General features: G+C 39.7%; 1 protein-coding gene across 1 annotated transcript in view; it reads right to left on the reverse strand.

Moving 5' to 3' along the window:
* Positions 1–907: 907 nt before the first annotated feature.
* The window catches only part of NOL10 (nucleolar protein 10), a 41,519-nt gene continuing 30,029 nt past the window's right edge, over positions 908–12,397 (reverse strand). The window contains exons 14-21 of the mRNA XM_015824036.1: positions 11,085–11,211; positions 10,167–10,246; positions 9,761–9,859; positions 7,897–7,986; positions 5,618–5,791; positions 3,640–3,887; positions 2,630–2,732; positions 908–1,298 (exon numbers count right to left, since the gene is read on the reverse strand). Coding sequence (XP_015679522.1) covers positions 1,179–1,298; positions 2,630–2,732; positions 3,640–3,887; positions 5,618–5,791; positions 7,897–7,986; positions 9,761–9,859; positions 10,167–10,246; positions 11,085–11,211 — 1,041 coding nt within the window. The 3' untranslated portion in view covers positions 908–1,178. The remainder of the gene's footprint in view (positions 1,299–2,629; positions 2,733–3,639; positions 3,888–5,617; positions 5,792–7,896; positions 7,987–9,760; positions 9,860–10,166; positions 10,247–11,084; positions 11,212–12,397) is intronic.

Raw genomic sequence — 12,397 nt, forward strand, 5'->3', positions numbered from 1 at the left:
AAAGGGCCAAGTATGAAGACCCCTGATTTAACCAGAACCTCATTATTAATAGGATTTAGATAAAGTTCAGACACTATTGGAGGTACTGTATGTACTGCAGAATTCCTAATAATTCTAAAGACTTCCCAGATCTCCTTTCAGTTTTCCCTTCCTAGCTTTTCCACAATTTTTTTCTCAAGGTAATCACTTTCATTATACTCTAAAGAAAATGACAGAAGGAGTGTTTATTCTGAGAAATATCTATCTCTTCCGAAGGAAAAACCTGTTGGTAAGATAGGAAGTGGGGATAACAGTCAATTAAATTTTCCCATCTAAAGTAGAAGTTATTTTAAAAGAATTCAGAAAACTTTAGTGCTCACACATAGAAACGTGAACCCAGCGCCTGAGTAAACTGACACTTGACTATTTAGAAACTGCTGAAATGAAATTCACATTAAATATATGGTTCATATTGACAGACTGTAGGCTCAGTCTAACCCTAACCTTAACCCTAACCCAGTGTTTGTCAATAGTGAAAATAAAAAGTTACAGTAGGTGAAATATATGTAAAATCAGAGCAGACATGAAACCAGTACCCAATGTAGGAAAAATTTATTTTCAGGTTCTGTTTAGTAAAATTGACATCCATGGAATTGCATACAAATCTCCCATACACTGATTTAAACTTAGCTCCTCTTCAGGAACACAAATAGATTACTGTCGCCAAGGAGAGCTCTAAAGTAAATCCTTCCTTTTGTTTTGCTAGAATAAAAGCCCATTTTAACCTCATCAGTTGGGAAGAAGTGAAGCAAATGTTATCTTAACAGCTTGGTTGTCCGAATATGCAGTATATCAACAGGGCTGTGTACTATTGTTCATATACCATAAAAATATAGCAAGGTTTCCCGATACTTAAGAATTAGAGCCATTTGAAGTATCACAATATTATTCACGTTTATTCACGTTCACATAGAATGTACACCTATCAGCCACCACACACAAGGTTATACAATAACCAACTGCTGTCTCTTCAAAAACATTACAGTAACACGTCCGGGGCAAACAGGAGATCCACTATGCTTCCCCACAACATAATTGGGTTATGGACTGTTTTCCTCTGTCAAAGTGGAGAAGAATCCACTATTAAAAAAACAAACTTCTGGGTCTCCAAAAGAAAAAAAAAAAGCCAAACTGCTCCATCAATGGAAGCGTCGCCTGCTTCCCTGTTTACTTCTGAGATGGCCGGCCGACCGGCGGACTTTTCTCCTCTCTTCGTGATGCAGTTTCTCTGCTTCCTGCTGTTTTTTATGCTGCTCGGACTGAAAACAAATTACAAAAATCACTTAAAGGCAACCTCATAATTTATATATCCAATGGAGTTCATTTTAATAGAACAGATTATCTCTTAGTGGAGGGAAGAGACAAAGTGCCGCCCTCCTCCTTCCATTTGTATCTTTTCCCTTCTCCATCTTCACTTATGGGTTGGGAGTCAAACGGGGAAAAGGGAGAGAAACCCAAAGCTTTGGGGATGGGGATGTGATCATTAAATTTGCAAGTGGCTTCATAGTCCCATAAAAGAGATAAGAAGAAATAGTGTGAACATGCCAAAATAAAAAAATAAAATAAAACTTAATGAAAAGTTTATTAAGGAACATAAACAAGTAGATAACTGGTTTTTTTAAAACTGCTTATAGTGTTAAGAGTTCACAGTTAAGTTTAGATGCTAAAATTATAATGGTTTGGTCCACAATGGGAAAAAAACCCCCAGAGTTGCTTTGTTCTAGAGGTAGACCAAAGTGCAGTTTTTCCAGGCAGAAATACAAGTGTGGCTGGAGGGGAAAATGTGGAAAATCTCAAGGGAAATGTGAAAAACATCTTCTCTTCCACTCTCTCAGAACTGACAAAAACTTTAAAGATGTCTACAATTGCAACTTAGGCTGTAGGCTGAAAATTCCTATGTTAGCTATACCAAAATACTTCATAGAAGCTAGTTAATTCACCGAGCCATCCGGATACAATTAAGAGAAGCAAAATTTGTCTTTTTGATGCAGTACTTTAAAGCCCCTTTTCAGTTTATTTCAAACAAATCTACTTTTTTACAGTTATGTAGTATAAATTATGGCCTGGTTTCTAAGAAACTGGTAGCAGTTTCCTATTCCCACTTCCTATTACCTTGCCTATATGCTTTTTGTGAATGTGGGATGACATCTGAAAAAATGATCAAAGCAAAGATGGTGAGAGGGGCTGCTAGGAAATTGGGGGGGGGGCTACAGGTAATGTGTGTGGAGGTTGAAGATGGTGGTGGTGTAAATATGAAAGAAATTAAGATCTATCCCATTTCTGCTTTGGCTAGACTTCTGCAGAAGCCAAGTCAATACCCAGCAGAAGCATAATGCTATACGGATCTAGCTATCACAACACAATCAGACAAAGATTTAGCACCCCTCTCACAGCTAGTGGCAGCAAATTAAAATATGCAAAGCAAAAAGGGAGAGGCAAGTCTGCCGAGTTGGCCCAAGAATAGACCATTCCGCTCTAGAAACAGTAATCCACCCGCAGTGCGCAGGAGGAAAGCAGTCTCATCCGAAGGACAACATAGTACTTCTACTGCATTGGTCTTGACGGTTTTAAATTTAGGATTGATGCTTACCTTTTTTAATTTAAAGGTAACCTGCTTACTTCCTACAGTGGTATCGTGTACGCTAAGTGCGCCTACTCTCTCTTCAAGTTGCAAGCGATCTCCGAGTGACTTTCTGCAAACAAAGATGAGAGGATGAACTCAGCATCTACTTTCATGGTCAGCATATCATCTCCCATAGTTAACTGTCTGTGCTTTCAGAGCAAATGGAACAGAAACTCACCACAAAAATGAGGAAGGGAGGGAGGAAGGAACCAAGCTAATTAAAGTATCTTAAGACCACTTATAATGATCTTTACATTAGGATAGGCCAGTGGGCTGATTGGCTAGTAGACTATGGATCCTATAACCTATCAGCCTAAGACAGTGGTTCTCAACCTGTGGGTCGGGACCCCATTTGGGGTCGATCGACCATTTCACGGGGGTCGCCAAGCAAGGCTGTCTGCCATTTTTTTGTCCGCCATTTTTTTGTCCGCCATTTTTTTCCCCCTTTTCCGGCGGGTGCCTTACTGGGCCAGCTGGTGGTCGGCCTGCTCCATCTCTGCCGCTTGCCAGCTATGCCTCAGCCGGCGCAGGGGGCGAAACCACGCATGCGCGGCGCTCCCGGGCAGGGAAAGTCCTCGACTTACGACCGGTTGGATAGTCCTCGACTTACGACCGGTTTAGTCCTCGACTTACGACCGGTTGGGGTCGCGGCATTAAAAAGGTTGAGAACCACTGGCCTAAGACCATATCCGGATTTAAGGGCCCATGACACTGGCACAATGACGCCACATAGGCCTTGTGCCTCCCTATGCACAGCCCATCAACATTTCTAAGGAGTCAATGGAGTTTCTAGTTGCACCTCTTTTAATTGGTGTGCAAATGAATGGATGAATTGAGAGAAACCTCTTCACTACATCTGCACTATGAAATCAACTGCCTTTAGCAGAAATCTGAAATCAACAGTACATCTTAATCATGAGCAATGAAAAAAAAATATGAGGACAAATCACTGGAATGGAATAAAATCGTAGTCTTACTTCTTTAACGTTTGCTTTTTGGCAGTGTCTTGGAAACTTCTAAATTCTTCCCCAGCTTTAATCTCAAAAAACTTTGGTTCCAGGACTGTTTTCTGATCCTCCTTGAACCTTTCCTGCCGTTTTACTTTTTCCTCTTGGCGCAGAAGTCTGCGCTGTTTCCTGACCTCTTCAACCCATCCTTTTTCATCATCTGAAGACTCCGAAGTTTCTGCATCACTTGGTTTTCCTTCTGGCTCTTCCTCTTCTTCCTGAAGACAAAAATAGTCAGTTAAAAAAAAGAGAGAGAGAAGAATTAACATTCCTTAAATGAACCATTTACCTAATTAGGAGTACGTGACGCCTTACAGATGCACTGTTTGGAAAGGACGTTAACTCAGGATTGGGCAAGACATTTTCAACAGAATGCCTTTATTGCTAATTACCATCACCAATGATCTACAATTCTACCTGAGCTGCTGAAAGATTAAAGCACCCCTCACCCAAAAGGACAAAACATATCCAATATAAATTAGATTTAATATTCCTATTGTTGAAAGGAGAAAAAAAAAGGATCCAAGACTGCTAGGAAGCAAAGTGTGTGCTACATATGGCCTCCAACTGTCCAACTCAAGAAGCAAATATCTGAAATTAGGAGACAACCTATCAGGAAGTAGCAGAGGGGAAAATAAAAGAGACCCATCCCTTGATTTTATAATAATTCAACAAAACAACAACAACCCTTTCCAAAGATAAAACAGTGGCAAGAGAAGACCAACATAAAAAGATGCATTCTTAAAAAATACAGAAATATGCGAGAGTTGGGAATCTGATGTAATGGGAGGGAAAATAATTCCACAGCATACATGCTATCAGTGAGTAACCCTGCCTTCACAATATCTCCCAGGACCAATCTGCAAAATTGTGGCACAGAGAACATGGTCTCATCCAAAGACTGCAGGTGCCTGATGTATCTGGAGATGATTTTAAGATAGCCTGCTACGGTACTGAGCTTGTGGCAAAGTGCCAGCTAATGCCGATCTTTTAGCAGAGGGGTGACTGGTTCATGTTGAGGCACTCTAGTTAGTAACCTAGGCATTGAATTCTGCACCAATGGTACTTTCTGGACTACTCACAAGGTTATGCCACAAACAGCAGTTATAGTAGACCACTCTTGAGGTTGCCTATGCAATGAATTACTATAATTAGGCAATTCTTCCCAAGGGCTGAGCAGAACTAATCTACCAGTTTAAATTGATAATATGCTTCCTAGCCATGAAGGTAGCCATCGGTAGATCCAGAAACAATCCTAAACTGCGTATTTGTTCCTTTGTGGGAAACCAGTCCAATCTAGAACAGGTAGATCCCCTACTTTCTATACAAATTATAACTACCTTATCCATCTCATCTTTCCTATTACCATCTCCTATTGGTATCTTATGATTTATCAATTTGTTGTTCATATGTACACCGAGAGCTTATGAACCGGAGACAAATTGCTTATGTGTCCAATCACACTTGGCCAATAAAAAATATTCTATCTATGAAGCAGATACTCCTAATGCTTTAAACGTATTCTGCAACAATATTTTCACTCCTGGTAAAAATGTTAAGACCGTCACCTACTTGCATGTGACCAGAGTGCATGCTGCATTCCCATTTGGTCCAAACTGTCCACATTTTTCAAGCTTTTGTGCTCAAAGAACAAATACCGTATAAAAGGAAAAAGCCATTCGTCGTGTTTTATTAGCTAGCCATGTATGCCTGTGCACAAGTAAGAACTGGATGTCTATGCAAAAGGGACAACACAACTATCTCAACTCTTGCTAGGGCTTCTTAGCACACATTAACTAAACGAATGGTGGGGATAGTAAGGTTGAGAAAATATGATTATATTGAATCCTCCTGGGATCCTTCTCAAACAGTAGAGGGGAAATTACATCTCATTTTTTATAAATAGTTATTGGAGAACACTAGAAAGTCTCAAATTCTCAGATTTTACCTCTCCCAAGGCTTCATGGTATTCTAACATCTTTAACTTCTTCTTCCTTTTCTCACTCATTTTAGAAACAAGTGGATTAAGCAGCCTAAACTCTTCACTCTTCTCATCCACCTGGAAATCAGGATTCTCAAACATGATTTTGAAGCGGTCATCACTAAGGATGCTAGGCATTTTCTGGAAGAAAAATGAAAATGGAAGTTGAGAAATAGTTCCCTCGCTTAAAGTTTTCCAAATATATCTGCTAAATGCATTTAAATCTCCAAAGACTTTTTGCAAAGCAAGAAGCTTTGTAAAATAAAATTAATATTTTTTTCCTCCAATGAGCTATTTTTATTATTTATTTAACATCAAACTAAACCAACTTTTTCCTGCCTTTTAAGACTATAATTTCCTCTTCATATATTCTCTATTAGAGGAGTTTTTATGTTTAGTTTTTCTTCTACTATCAGTTGTTTTGAGTGCCATTTGTGGTGGAAAGGAAGGTTGTAAGTTAAACAAAGTAAAACAAATGCAACAGCAGGTTTGTGGAGGAAGAAGGAAACTGCCAGGCAGAATGTTTTATGTGTTTTCTTCCAAATTCTTTACCGGTCCTTGAAATGTCCACATTACTTACCTAATAGTATGCTGACTTAGACTTATTTATCCTATTTCAGTTTATTTTTATTTCATTTGTTTTACTTATTTAACTGATTTTCATATAGCTATATGCACTTATGCATAATTCAAAATAAAGATTATTTTGAGATCACGGTGACAGAAGCGATGGGGGATTGCTGCATTAAATGTATGAGTGATAGTCCTCAACAGAATACTTTGCGGATGGAATAAATGGAATTTTTCTGTAATAACTCCATTGTTTGGAGAACATCTTTCTGAGGAGATTCATGCACCCCTTACTGAAAATTGGCTATAAAGAAATAGCTGGTATTTGGTATGTAAGTGAGGTTCTTCTAATATCATAAGGTGTCACGCTTTTAATTTCATACAGTGATTTTCTTGATAGCGTGGTTTTACTGCTAGCTTTTGAAAAATAGCATGCATGCATACATCAATTGTGTCTTGTTGAATTATTCTCAACAGCCCCTGTCAACTTGACCAGGGTTGTGATCCCCACCTTTACCTTAGATAGATTTTTTTTAGAAAATCTGAAGCCCAGCCTATATTGGTCAAGGTACTTGGGATTTAAGCAGGGTTAGTATGGCAATGGCTCGTTTACAAATTAAAAGGCAGTTTCACCTTTAAAGTGAACTCTACTTTTAATTAAGATTGCAATGTTCTGACAAAGCTATTTAATCACTATTTGCATTTTAGGAGTTAGAAAAAGGTCACTGGCTGCTGGAAAAATACTAGCACCTGGGAACTAGTCTTGTCCAACAACTTGTTTGGACAGCTGGCCAGAAAGGAAAATTCTCTGAGTCACTAAAATTGCTCTAAAATATGCATTAAGTTTAACTAACACGAACTGCTTTGTGATCTAACAGGAATCAGAAGTTGCTGGGATAAAATAAAAACAACTTAAACGTAAAGCCGAATTTAAAATGCCAAGAGGCAGGAGCACAGTGTTCCGATCAAATAACCGTATCACCCCGTTTATTGTGTAGATGAGTAACTTTTAGTTCATATTACTTAAAACACTTTACATTAGCCTTACTATTACTATTACTTTACTATTACTACATCACTATTAATTTCAACGTAACCTTTCTATACAGGGATGTGCCTAGTGCAGGGGTCGGCAACCTCGTCTCTTTTATGACTCATGGACTTCAACTCCCAGAATTCCTGAGTCAGCTGTGCCTAGTGCAGGGGTCAGCAACCTCGGCTCTTTTATGACTCATGGACTTCAACTCCCAGAATTCCTGAGTCAGCATAGCTGACTCAGGAATTCTGGGAGTTGAAGTCCATGAGTCATAAAAGAGCCGAGGTTGCCGACCCCTGGCCTAGAGCATTCTCATTTCTGATTGTAACACTTCTGATCGTGTTTTGATTAAAAGAATTCATCTCAGCAAGTAAAGCTCTTTTAGTTCAGTCATCTGAGTACCATTTCCCGTCATGCTCTCCAAGGATTAGGATGATATCAGTCTTAGCCCTGTCATCAGAGGCCCAATAACTGGAGATGATAGGATAAGTCGAAATAGGACTTTCAAAGTTTCTGATCCCTCATGAACTTAATACCCATCACCCCACGCGTATCCAGATACAGGCATCTTTGAAACAGCACCACTGGTCAATTTCACTTCATATAACTAATATAACAGGGACAAGGAAGGGTGACCCACCTTCTGTTTCTTCTTTCGAGCATTTTGTAGCTCCTCTTCTCCCTCCTCAATCAACTTCAGTGCAAGTTCTTTATTAACTCTGGGAAGTTTCTAGTGAATAAAACAAGCATGGATCTCTTTTAGTGTGGCACCTGGCACCTTCAATGTATTTGCTGATTAAATATATGAATCGCCGTACAGACAATAATTGTGTATAGGCTATATAATGATTTGGAATATGTCAAATTATGTATTAAGTGAAAAAACAGGCTCTAGTTAACATCTACCCAGATTTCTTGGATAATTTGAGAAACCCCAAATTATTTAGAAGGTGCTCATACCAGGGATTTCAGTAGAAAACATCAAGAACTTGGATCTTTCTGAGATGGCCAAGGATAGTGATGGCAAACCTTTTAGAGATCGAGTGCCCCAAAACCGCCCCGCCCACTTTGCTCCCACCCTGCCTGCCCCACCCCGCTGCCCCACCGCCCACAGGGCCACCCACCGCCTCCACGGCCCTCCGATTGCCCAGGTGGCCCAGCAGCGCCATGGTGGCCACGCTCTCCAGCAGCGCCCTGCAGCATCATCGCACGATGGGGCACAAGGATGGAGTCTTGTCCCCGCTGCCTGGCTGCCATGTCCTTGGCTGTGCTGCTCTGCACGGGCTGTGCCTGGGGGTGACTCTCCTCCGGGGGGGTTGCTGGTGAGGAGGGGGCCGTGGAGAGAGGTGGGGCTGGGGCGACAGCCATAGGTTCGCCACCACTGGCCAAGGACTTCTGATTTTACCAATGGCTTAAGAAGAGGATCACACTTATTTTCACAACAGAGCAGTGCATGCTTTGGAAATGAGTTAAAAAAATGGTTTCAGACTTTGTCGCTGGTTCTGGGGAATCCATTTTTAAAAATTAAGAAGACTCTTAAGGAAACTCAAAGGGCAAATCTGATGGACCACTGGGTGTTTTTCTGCCACCAGGTTTCTATATCTCTATGTTTCTTCAAGCAGCAGCAACAGCACCTTTTTTTTCAGATTCACAAAGAAGCCTGAAAAATGTTGGGATCCCTCCTCCGTGATGCAAAGCGACCCCTAAGCACTATGCCAGTGATGGCAAACCTTTTAGAGACCAAGTGCCCAAACTGCAACCCCAAACCCACTTATGCATCGTCGGGTGCGGCCAATTGGCTGGGCGTGGCCCATTGGGTGGGCGTGGCTGCAGTGGTAACAGCAGACTGGGTGGGACTAAAAAGTTCAATCAATCAATTCCAACTTTGCAAGATTTTTTTTTCCTGCGAGAAGTTGAAATTGACTGATTGATTAAACCTTTTTTTTTTTTTTGCACACGGCAACGGAGGCCTAAAGCGAAAAGGTTTTATAAAACCCAGCTGAAGGCCTAGGACTGGGGCGACAGTGTGCGTGCCCAGAGAGGGCTCTGCGTGCCGCCTCTGGCACCCGTGCCATAGGTTCGCCACCACTGCACTATGCCATTCATATTACAACCGCTGGCATTTTGCCAAGCTAGCACAAAGTAAAATTCAGGTTGCTGACTTATCACCTGGTTCAAATGTCATTTCTCATCGGGAAAACCCAATCTACGTAGGGGCTACATAATTCCTTCCATCAAGAATGGTCTTTTTCAGAATCCTGAAAAGGGGGAAGGAGAATATGGATTCCTGCCGATAGTTGAGCCAACGCCAGTAGTGCCCTTTGGGAGCTCACTACTTACCCCAGCAAGGTCAAAAATAAAGAAAAACTCTGTAGCAGGTGACCTTGTGCTCCTTTCCTTTCAGGTGTAACAACTCTCCAAATGTACTGTTTATATCTAGGACTCTCTCTTTCATTCTCTCTCTTTGATAAACCTATCCTGAATGAGCCAAGCTTCTTCTTTACCTTTAGCTGCACTCTTTGTGCACGTGTTTCTTCTATCTTCTGCCTAATTTTCTCCCTTCTGTATTCCTCGTAGGCAAAAGGATTTACCATCATTTTAACCTGCAAGCACAAAGCAACCAGGGAGAAAAAGGGAGAAACCATAAATCATGGCATAATGATTCTTCCATTTGATTTAACACTCTTATTTGCTGGATTTATATTCAGGATTGCTAGCAAGAATGAGAATAAATCTAAAAATCAGGCCACGTACTAATTAAACGTTGCTGAAAGATGGCAATAAAATGAAACTCACCAGCAGCCAACTAAACAAAAGTCATCTCATCCATTCAACCAAAAGTCCGCCTGAAAAAAAAGGTGCTCTATAAGGAAGGGAGCTAGCTTGACTACTTTGGGCAAACCCACATACCTTATGGTACAATCGTATGTCCATGAAAAAGCCATGCATGTATGCCCGAAGAAGGGGTGATCCAATAAGATGAGAAAGCCCTGGAGACAAAAATAGAGGTGGGGCGGGGGACAGAGAGAGGGAGATACATATATTGAACATGACTTTAATATAACACAAAATTTAGAAAATAAATTTCAGAGTATCCATGGCAAAAAAATAATAATAATCTTGTGGTGCCAACATTATTATAGACTTTTGATTCCAGGTCACCATCACAGACATCCTTGCAAAATCTAAGATAACCACTTTATGTTACTTAGCTATAAATCTTTAAAAAATGACAATTTTAAGTACTCCTAAAGTTTTAAATGCAAGGGACAAGTAGATTTGAAAAAAAATCATATTAGATTTAATGTAAATGTTATACTCTTTTAAGGTTTATTTTTTTTTAATGCTTAACTGGCTTCTCCTAGGTAAAATATATTTATATAGAGTTTTAACAGTTTATTACTAAATTAAACAAGTTTTCCTCAATTACTAATAAAGAATTGAGTCTCAAGCAGCTTTTAAATTAAGGTCTTCAGCAGGAAAATTATTCCTGCAAAAATGCTAGTTACATTTGTATTTCTTTTGCATAATACCGTCAGGTAGCAAAATTGTACCTTATTCGTAATTTGAATCAGCTAATATAAGCCATTCTTTCAACTTAGATCAAGGTAGAAATCAAAGTTCTCAATTTGGACTAGGAAAATAAGGAAATCAAAATAGGAGTCTTCTACCAAAGATCTGGTAGTGACAGGAATGCAAATATATTTCATCTTGAAGCACTGTATGTTGTAGTCACTAAGATACATAAAGGTATAAGTAAATCTGAGGTCATACTCAAAGGAAAGAGGCAAGACAAAATAAATCACATCTACAGCAGTAATACTTTACCAAGATTGTCAAGATCTTTTCTTGTTACAAATTTATAGTCATCATAAACTGTTGTCTCTGGGTTCTCCTCCAGCTCTTCTGTCAGATTATCAAGAAATGAGCACCACTTTGGAGCAGGACCTAAAACCTGTAGATATATTAAAATCAGATATGAAGGCAAATTATTTCGGTGAAAACCCATTGACCCAATAGGTCTGAAAATTATTGCTTCCCTTTCCTCCCAATGAGGGTGGATTATCCCTTTTCCACTGTTGATAACAATCTCTCTTCTGCTACTTGGTTCACACCCAGTGAACCAAGATTAACTGAGTAAACTTCAATATGTACACAGCATTATCAAGGTGCATGTTGAAAGCTTGCTCTTTCTCCAGTGGAAAGGAAAAAAGAAATAATGGCACCGACAGAATGGAACTTTAATGCCCCACTTCCTTTTCAAATCAATCAGTGGCAATAATACAGGGAGAAGACAAACAAGAGATTTCAAAAGAGAACAGCTGCAATCTAAGCAACCTGGATTTCCCTACTCCAGAGCAAAATATATTTGGGGGATGCTGAGCCTATGTGCTCTTCGTATAACGATTAATGTCACTGTAACTGAGACCATGTCAGCCTTATCTACCGTCTACACAACTCAGCTCAAGGATGAGAAAAATATTTGTACAGATCAATAAAAACCACCAGTGCCAATTATCTAAATACGCGTTCACTGCCAGCATACTCCAAGTACTTCTTTGGAATTGTTAGTATGAGTTTAATTTTTCAATACACACACGAAAAATTGTTTGTGAGGATGGGAGGGGGGGGGTCTACAAATTATTAATGATAAAGTTCTACATAACTGTGAATAAAAGAAGGCTCAGTACAGAAACATTCAACCTGTCTTGTCAAATGTCTTGGAGTGGCACATGGCAGTTGCTTTAGCAAGAGACCTCAGTAGGGAAGCATACATTTTCCTGATAAAAACAGCTGAAGATTTGGGTTCCAATAAACATGTTATTTCATATTACTATTAACTGTGATCTCCCGTCTATTATTTTTTTTCTATCCTTCCACATTTCAAGGCTCTGACCTGAAAAGTGTAATTATAATTTTCCTCAAACACCCAGAGAAAACATTCTTTCCAAATTAGTCATTAAATCCTCGTCTTGTAGTTGAGCTTGTGCAAACTACTGACAGCTTCCCCATTAACCTACTTTCTGGTTTATTGAGAATAAGGCTGTTAATTTACTTCACTTTCCTTTCAGTGCAATGATGCCATGCTTTAGTCACAGGCTTCCTTTTCTTTCCCACAAGATACACCCAAGGATGATCAT

The sequence above is a fragment of the Protobothrops mucrosquamatus genome, unplaced genomic scaffold (assembly GCF_001527695.2).
Source record: "Protobothrops mucrosquamatus isolate PMUCROS unplaced genomic scaffold, P.Mucros_1.0 scaffold2091, whole genome shotgun sequence".
Classification (NCBI taxonomy): Eukaryota; Metazoa; Chordata; class Lepidosauria; order Squamata; family Viperidae; genus Protobothrops; species Protobothrops mucrosquamatus.